Source organism: Podarcis filfolensis, assembly GCF_964270895.1.
Source record: "Podarcis filfolensis genome assembly, chromosome: 13".
NCBI lineage: Eukaryota > Metazoa > Chordata > Lepidosauria > Squamata > Lacertidae > Podarcis > Podarcis filfolensis.
This window is the reverse complement of record NC_139615.1, coordinates 51,956,139-51,965,448: the sequence shown is the minus strand read 5'-3', so window position 1 is coordinate 51,965,448 and position 9,310 is coordinate 51,956,139. Positions and strand designations below refer to the sequence as shown.

At 43.1% G+C, this 9,310-nt stretch overlaps 2 protein-coding genes across 4 annotated transcripts in view; one reads left to right on the top strand and one right to left on the bottom strand.

Moving 5' to 3' along the window:
* Positions 1–727: 727 nt before the first annotated feature.
* MOCOS (molybdenum cofactor sulfurase) overlaps positions 728–9,310 on the bottom strand; it is a 563,966-nt gene continuing 555,383 nt past the window's right edge. Inside the window, exon 14 of the transcript XR_014541270.1 lies at positions 728–957. The gene's annotated coding sequence lies outside the window, so the exon portion shown is untranslated. The remainder of the gene's footprint in view (positions 958–9,310) is intronic.
* Positions 3,583–9,310, top strand: part of IKZF1 (IKAROS family zinc finger 1) — a 77,200-nt gene continuing 71,472 nt past the window's right edge. For 2 of the 3 annotated variants that reach the window (XM_083583878.1, XM_083583874.1), the window contains exon 1: positions 3,583–3,635. Coding sequence is in view for 1 of the 3 variants with exons in the window: in XM_083583876.1 (XP_083440002.1) it covers positions 6,250–6,268 (19 nt within the window). In the remaining 2 variants the exon portion in view is untranslated. Of the gene's footprint in view, positions 3,636–6,183; positions 6,269–9,310 lie in introns of those variants that run through there. The other variant, XM_083583876.1, reaches the window with a different exon arrangement.

The following is a 9,310-nucleotide window of genomic DNA, read 5'->3' as shown; positions in this document are numbered from 1 at the left end:
AGTTGGAAACCTCAAAATTACTGCTTGCACTATTGTAAAATTCACGAGTTAACGCCCCCCCAAGCTACCAAAAAGTGGGCAGAAAAGCCCCCCCGGCATTTCCCCCCAATGGGGATCTTCTTCAACTGCAGGACTACTAAAAAGCCCCAAGATCTTATGTCCTTTGCATGACAGCAGCAACAACAAAAAAAAATTCCCCTGTAATGGGGAAAATGTCACATGTGCATACCTTTTTACATTTTATTTTTTAAAAAATATTTATGATTTATATTTATATACATTACAACAATAATTTTGCCAATTTTTAACATTTTAAATTTGGGCTCCCTTCTCCCTATTTCTGTGGTTCCTTAAATTTATTTTCATCTTTTCCTGCATACTCCAAATTGTTTTAACTTATTCTTTTATTTGTCTATTTGAATATATATCTCACTTTTTAAAAAAACTGCAGGTTTCTACAATAATTCTGCCAATGTCTTAATCTGTTTACAATTTGTTTGAAAATACTCAATAAATCACTTCCACCCCTTTCTAATGAGTTTGTAATCTTGATTTCTTATTCTTTCGGTAAGTTTCGCCATTTCTTCATACGCCATTAGTTTCTGTATCCAATCTTCTTTTGTCGGACCCTCTTCATCATTCCACTTTTGGGCAAATAACATTCTTGCGGCTGTAGTAGAGTACATAAACAAATTTCTATACTGTTTGGGTAGTTCTAATCCTATAATTCCCAAGAGAAAGGTTTCTGAGGTTTTTTAAATACATAAATGGTATCTTAAACATCTTTTTCAATTCATTATATATCATTTCCCAGCAAGCTTTAACCTTATTATAAGACCACCACATTTCCACCACTTACCGTACTTGACTTTGATTTATACATTTTTGCCAATCCACTAGGTGTTAGGTACCATCTATATAGCATTTTCATATCATTTTCTCTTAAACCATAACATGCTGTAAATTTTGGGTCCGTGTTCCACAATCATTCCCATGCTTCCATTTCTATATTACACCCAACATCATACATTTTTAATTTAATCAGGGCTGAAATCCTGCCCCCCTTAGCCCTCTGAGGAGGGGAAGGGAGGAGATGCAGGAGATGCCTCACCTCCCACCCAGCCGGGGGGGGGGGGGGGGCTCCTGGCAGTGCTGTGCGCACTCAGGTGGTAGCAGCCTCACTCAGCTGATAGTTCTGTCGTGTGCAATATAAGTTTTATGATTCGTCTTATTTTTAAATTAACATATAAGTATGCTCTTTCAGTTATGCAAAACAGAGAAAGCATTGTCTTTAGGCATTGTGTATTTATCCAATACATCTTTTCTATATTGTATTGTATTTATTATTATTACTACCCAACCTTTTCCCCACAACTGAGTTTCAAAGCGGCTTACAAAAACCAATATGAACGTAGAAGCTAAAAAAGATATAAAATATAATAATTAAAAAGTAATTAAGCTATAATGGAATTAAAACAATGGAAAAATCACGTTAAAACCCCTTTCCTTAAAAGCAGTAAGTTTCCAAAAGCCTGCTGGAACACAACAGTCTTCACCTGGCAGCAGAAGGACAAGAAGGATGGAGCCAAGCTAAGGTAGGTTAAACTAACCCCTTTCCAGCCCCAGGAGGAGCGTGGAGAGCCTTCGCACAGCACACCGACGCACTGCAACCCACACACTTAACGTTTCGCGACACACAGTTTGGAAAGCTCTGAGGTAGGGAGTCCCAAAGAAAAGTGTAAACCTACAGCACAGCAAACAGAGCCTCTCTGCCCTTACAGACGCGAGACGGACAACCATATCAGCAAGCCTGTGTTATTGCTTGTCTGCACCCAGTTAAACATGTAGACGTTACTTATACAAGAAGCAGCACACATCAGCTTGGCCAGAACCTCTCTTCAATCCACCTGACAGGTGAGGGAATAGGTGCCAACTATCCAAGGCTGACAGATCACTGCCCTTTCTGGGCCCAGAGCCCAGCACCCCAGGGCCCACAGGGTTATCTTGACTACCATGGTGGCACTTGCAAACCTTCCAGAGCAGTCTCACCTTTGGTTCAACACACCACATCAAAGAGAGCCATAGTGCCACTCTATTCTGCTTTGGTTAGAGCCCATCTAGAGTCCAGAGACCAGTTATTGGGCACCACTGTTTAAGAAGGATATTGATAAGCTGAAAGGTGTGCGGAAGAGGATGGCCAAGATGATCAAGGATCTGGAAGCCAAGACTGATGAGGAACAGCTGGGGGAGCTGGGAATGTTTAACTGGGAGAAACAGTATAATAGCCATCTTCCAACATCTTCAGCCAGTTTTCATACCTTTTTGGCAGGTGTTGATGCTTCCTCTTGAAACTGGCATCTTCCTTACAGACGGCTGCCCATTCTGGGATTGGCACCAGTGTGGTCCGTCCCTGCTCACCTGCCTGGAGCATTTAATCTACTAATCTACCATGGATGAACAGGAGCTACTCAAAGAAGAGAGAAACTAGTCTGCTGGCCAGGTCATCCTGCCCGAATCACCTTACACTTGCTGCCATGTGGATGCAGTTGGTCCATCCACTTCCACAGCTTCCCAGCAGGTGCACCAGCCCGAACCCCCCGCAACCTACATGGAGGCTTCATGCGCCTCCGGATGCTCCCTAAGTGTCTGGGGGAAAGTTCTCCAGCCGGAAACCCAAGTGCCCTTTCCCACGGCGCAGAACTCCTGTGTGGAAAGCAGCACGTGGGTTTCGGTCTTAAGCGCATTCACTCAAATCCAACCCGGTTGCGCTCAATGAGATTTTACTTCTGAGTAACACAGTGTAACTGTACCAGGGCGCCCTTTCCAAGTAAGGATCGCTGTGATAAGGGGTGCAAGATGAGGAGGGATGGCGAGAGAAACGCCGTCTTTTTCGTGTGGCGCCACTGACCCTTTGGAACTCCCTGCCTCTGGACAACGAGAGGGCGCCTCCCGCCTCCTCTTTTCGGAGCTGCTCCAGACATTCTCCTGCAGGGAAGCCTCCCGGTTACTTGCAAGGTCTGCAGGTGTTTTCACTTTGTTTTCGTCTGCTCTGTCAGGGTTCTCAACTCTCCGCATGTTTTAAATCATGCTGCAAATGTTTTAGCTATGGTTTTTCTAAAAAAACACACCAAATAAAGTGGAAGGCCCTGGGAGGTTTCCCCCTGCGAGCAAGCGGGATCTGAATGTGCGGTGGCCCCGCCGCCTGCGCCCCACGGGCCGCCCCACTTTCTGCGCGTTTTCTTCTGGGCGCTTGGCGCGCGGAGAGCGCACGTCCAAGCAGGCGGCGCACCTGGCGCTCGGCGGGGCGGGCGGGCGGGCGAGGGGCAGCCAGTGGGCGCCTCCTCCTCGCCGGCCAGGTTGTCTCTGCCAGGTGCGCCCCTCCCGGCCCGGCGGGGGCGGCGGGGGGGGGGTTCCTCGTCAGCTGACGGGCTGGGCGAGCGCGGCGCGCTTTCTGCGCCGCCGGCGAGGGAGCAGGTTGGGCGCCGCCGCCGCCGCGATGCTGCCTTGGCGGGCGGAAGTGGGCTGGGGCGCCGACGGAGCCGAGCTGCCTGCGGGCGCGCTGCTGCCGCCGCCGCCGCTGCCACACCGAGAGCTCGGCCCCGCCAGCCGCCGACATCCCGCCGCGCCCGGAGCAGGTACCGTCTCGCCGCGCGGCGCGCCTTCCCGGCTTGCGCTCTTCCCTCTCCCTCTCCCTCTCTTTCCCCTCCTGTCCGTCGCGGCAGCAAAGTTTTTCAGGAGAGAAAAGTTCTGGTGGGGAAAGGCAGCGCCAACTCCGCCGGGGAGCGAGCGGCTGCCCGGCGGAAAGAGCGCGCGCGGAGCGCCGGAGCCCGCGGGGAAAGTGCGCGCGATCCTGGCTGTCGAGTTCAAGGAAAGCAGCCGCCAACTTTGTGCAGAGCCTCCCGCGCCTCTAAACTTCAGGAGCTGCCTGCTAAGTTTGTTTTTCTGGTCTGAGAGGTGATTAGATCTGTCTGTCTAACGACCGATCCATTCCTAGTCCATGGATTCGATTGTGATCTGCCCGAAGGAGACAAAGTTTTGCTCCCCTCCCCGACCCCCGGTTTCTGAAAGTGGTTCGGGGTGGAGGAATAAACGACAAGCAAAGCTCCGAGGCAGCGCCAAGCTGCGCGGCAGGCTGGGGAGACAACTCGGTGGGCTTTGAATGTTAGTAGTGGAATGTTGTTTTATGAATAAATGTGGTGTTACAAGAATTTCATGATGATGATTATTGGCAACCCCCTCCTAAAAAAGTGGGGAGGAAGAACCCAATATAATTTCTATTAATTTTTATAAAGATGTAAAAAAGAGAAAAAAAGTCTTGAAAGATCCAAAGGGGGACTCGTGATGATTGACGTCCCCTCCAGGTTTGCAGATGGGAACAGGCTTCTGACACTCCCAAAGCTAACAAATTCACCATAGCATGAGCTTACATCTACTTTATCAGATGTAACTGAGGCTGTGGAAGTTTATCCCACTGGTAAAAAAAGTTTCCTTATGTGGCCCAGCACAACACCCAGAGAGTAAGACTATGTTAACTGGAATCTAAATATATACACTTTAAAGGAATCTTTAAATTTATGTGTTGAAGTTAAAGTACAGTAGTTGTAAAAGTAATCCAAGACTTACAAGACACAGCAGACAAGTTTGGCAGTTGTCAGAAAGGCTAGGTTAGATATGTAAGTTTTATTCAGGAGATAGTAGACATTTTCTTATCGTTCATGACTAACGTGTGTGTGGGGGGGGGAATTACACTTTGGATCTTCTAGATCGCACTTTAAATTTTATTATTACAGTTCAAGGAATGAAGTCATGTTTGCATGCCCCTGAATATCTTTGAAAGGTAAATAGATTCTCTAATATCATTAGAAAAACAAGCATTTTTAAAGAGGTTTCCAGAAAGTTTATACCTTATTGTTGCTATATTAGCCACTTGCAAATAAATGCTCATTGCTATAGAGTCTGGGACACTTATATGGCCATGTGTGGGCTATGAAATTAGCATTCTTAAAATTGTTCTAAGTCCATGAACTGAACCAAAAATGGTTCAGAAGGTCATTTTCTAAAAGCAGTCCTACTGTAGAAATAGTTTCCATAGAAAGTTCTATGCAATAGATCTTTTCTGATAAGTTTACATGTAGAAATGAAGAGGAAGAATGAAGAAATTTACTGCACTTGCCATCAAGATGGCTGCTGATATGCTGTTGCCGTTACTTCCATGGACAAACATTAGAAAAGCAACAGGAGTGAAAAAAACTGAACATTTAGACCACACTTACTATGGAGTAAACCTCATTAAAACGCTAAAACTTAACAAGTAAATCAGCATAGGATTGCACCAAAAAAATTAGCCCCAGATCAAGCCTTGCCAAACAAGCATTTTACTAGGCAAGATTTTAGGAAGTTCATATCCTAAATTTCTCCAATTATCCCAATTTCTTAATGTTTATAAGGCTAAGTTTTTCTCCCAGTCCATGAACAGGAAACATTTGATCTAAACAATTTAATTCATTGATATACTGGGTGGTGTTGTTTTTTTAAAAAAAGAATCATATGCACACCTACTTTGGAGCATGTTTAACTGAACTCAGTAAGAGCATCAAGGGGTGTGCATCAGATTGAGCTGAATATCTGAGGTACTGAAAACAGCTGCATTAATTTTAAATCAATGGATTGTAGACGTTAATTAGGGTGCTTAAGAGCACTGGATTGTATGCACTACTGGAACATTTTTTAAAGCATGTTTCTTCAGTTTGATGTGCTTAACTATCTCCTTGAAATGAACTGGAAGTAAGGCTGGAGTAGTTGGACGTGAATGGGATTTACATCGGATGAAGTGAGATCAGCCTGTGAGATACCTTTAAAATACACAAAAAGTGTTGATCAGAAGGTTTAGGAATAAGGTTTTGCAGTGCTTTCAGTTTTGGTCTTTGAGCTACACTATTAAACCTAAGTTTCTTCTTTTTGAACAAATCTGATACCTTATGCAAAGGACTGAACCCAGGTTGAAGGGAGGGACTGATTTGATTTCCTCAGTTGTTCCTACAAGGCAAGTGAATTTGTTTCATTTCATTCCTCATAATTATTTGACAATAACTAAATAAATAAAAGGAAAAGCTAGCTAATTATCAACAGGAAATAAGAGGTCTCAGGACACTTTGTTTCATATTGAGTTAAGCTTCTTCTTGTAGCTCATAAACACTTTGCAGCTCCTTCAGGCTTCTCAGACCGGGCATCCGTGTCCAAAAGAGAAACATGCTTGTTTTGGATCAAGGTAGGCAAAAAAGTTTATTTTAAGCTGATATAGGCTGTAAATATACAATCCATTTTTGAGGACCAGGTACTGGATCCTACCCTTTCAAAATAGTGTGCATTAATATTATACACATGTAAAAATAGAGTTCTGGAAATTTATTTAAGAGGTTGCAATCTGAAATAAGTGGTGAAGGCCACTCTGGCAGATATTTCTGTCTTCTTTGTAGACAGTGAACTCATATTTATATCTATTTCTAGTTATATAATTGAAAATATACCAAATAGATTACCAGCTCAAAATAGTTTACATTTAATATGAGCTAGAAAATAACTTGCAGTGATGATGTAACGTTGGTTATTTTGATACAAAGCTAAGTTCTCCAGATATTTCAAACTGAACCTTGACATTTCAAGATTCAATTTATATTGCTAAGGTTTTGAATTAGTTGCAAATTCTCAAAATTAGAAGCATCATGCTACAATTCTTCTTGGGAATGTACAATGCCATATGCCATACAGGGCATTTTTGCCTATTTCTAGGTTCAGAGATTGCTGCATCAAAATTATCTGTTGCTGTTGTATCAGTATAAATGAACTTCTAATTGGTACAATTAAACATTTTTAAATCTGTCAATTGATTAAATAATGTTCAGTTGATTGATTAGCAACTTGCTTTAACGTATTACTTTTAAGCAGCAGTTACATATTACTGAAACCTCAAAATAGGTACTTTTTTTTTTTAAGAAGAAAATATGAGAATTTAGAATTTAGTAAAAGCTACTATTCATTTTTGGTGGAAAATATCTTTAATATTTTCATTTTATTCAACAAGAAAAAAGAAAGAAAGTATGCCCTTAAATCTGGTTGGTAAATCTACCAACTTAAATGTGCTAAGGTGTGCAACCCTAAAGAACTATTAGAAGTGCAAATTCACACCAGGATGACCAGTTGAAACATATCAGCTTCACTCTGATAAGTGCAGCTCTGTTTGTTGGAGGCTCTCACAAAAAGGTTGCCCGAGATTTATTGGGGTGTTTGCCAGAGAGCACTATTTTTAAGAAGAAAAAGAAAGAAAAAGAAACCCCCACAGCAAATAAAGTTTTGAATCAGAGGCAACTTTCCACCCAAACCCAGCAAATGTGTTTAGAAATGGGGAATTGGTTTATTATTGCATACACTGAAGTTGTAGTGGGAATAAAGATATAATTGAGCACTTGCCACATATTATTGGACTACCCTTGAATGTTTCAGCATGTGCTTGATGCACCCACCATAAATTGCAATGCTGTGCATCAACATGGGCAGGGCCAAATCAAGTAAATCTACAAAAATACTTAACAAACTGAGGTTCTGCCTCCCCCCCATGAAGCCTGCCCCCCCATAAATCCTGCCTTTGCCCATGTGCATCAATGCCCCCCCTTTCATTAAAATTTGGTGTGGGGGATTGTTGTTGCTTTTTAAAAAGTTGAAATAGTTTGTAGGCCAGCAGAAACAGTTTTGAAATTTGTGGTAATAGGGGAATTAGATTTGTAATGTTTGAAAGCAGTCTATTTTAAGGAAATAAACAGAAACTTCAAACTCAGCTATATCTGCAGATATATTTTGGTGGACATAAGCTATTTACAGTTGTAGTCTAGAGCAGAAATGGCCAACTTTAGTTGCAATCCTATATACACTTCCTGGGACTAAGTTCAATTGAATTAAGTGTGTTTTACTTATGAGTAGGCATGCATAGGCTTGCACGCTTCATCAGCAGGGGTGGACTTTTACAGTTCTGTTTATGTTAGTAAGTGGAATAAAAGCTATTTATATTCCTTTGCTGATATTTAATTTATTTTTTATATTGGTATCCAGCCCTTAATACAAAGAGCTTAGAATAGCATTTTAGCCTTGCAGCAACCTGGGTGTGTGTGGCCCAAGGTTGCGGATCCATGCTAGGTCATGGCAAAGGTCCATCATTTTGTTTCCAATGGTTTGGCAAAAGTATCTGGGATGTAGGAAGGCAGACACATCCTTCCCCTGTTGCACGTCCCACACCTATGGCGCCTGGGGGTAGGTTTACTGCTTCTGAACCTGGAAGGTCATTTGACTGTTTTCATTAATAGCCAGCAAGCGATGGCTGAGTGGGGATTTGAATCTTGAGTTTCCCACACCCATATCTACCACTCTATTCACTACAGAATTTGAAATTGTATGCTTACATCCTAAGCAAAAAGGCTTGGGTCTTCATATTTTGCAAAGCCAATCATTGTAAGTATAGGTTACAAGATATTGCCATACCTTTATTTACATTTAGAATAATTTCATATTGGTAAAGGGCAGGAAATCCAAGCTAAAATTTAATTCCCAGATGGTACTAAGCAGGACGTGGTTCAACATTTGTTATGGCCAAGTTAGCAGCTACAGTTTGCAATCACATTTCAACCTTACTCTTTGCAGACTTGCAGAGCAGTCCTAGGGCGATCAGGTGGCAGGATGGGACGCGCCCATGTCAGGGGAACCACCAGTTCCTCAGGCCTTCCAGGCTCACAGCAGCCACAAAGGAAGACAGATGAGGAATGGCTTTCCCCCAGCCTCTCCACCGTTTTCTTGCAGTATCTTTCTTTTTAAAATGTTCTCTCCCACCAATTCCAATGGGAGAGAAAATATCCACATCAGCTTCAGGGATGGCATAGTTCCCTCCCCTCCCTCCCTCCCCAAGGAACAAGGGAAGACCCATTGCCCTGGCTTTCCCACTGTTGGCTCTCCACAGGTGGTAAAGGCAAAAAGGGAATATTTGTGGAGGGATCCAAAGCTTCCCCCAAGATGCCTCAGAATGCCTTTACCACCTGCAGATTACCACCATTAGGAAAGCCACAGCAGTGGACTGTTTCAATGCTGATCAACGTAGGACCTCCAAAGCAGATTTATCTCTGCCCACCGAGAGGGAGGTTCATCATGCTCTAGAGCTCCTCCCAGGACCTAAGAAAAGAACATTTAGGGGATGAACTAGATACGTGACTGTGTGTACACACTCACAAGTCCCAGGGTTGATCTTTTCAAACACTAACGATGTGGAAGT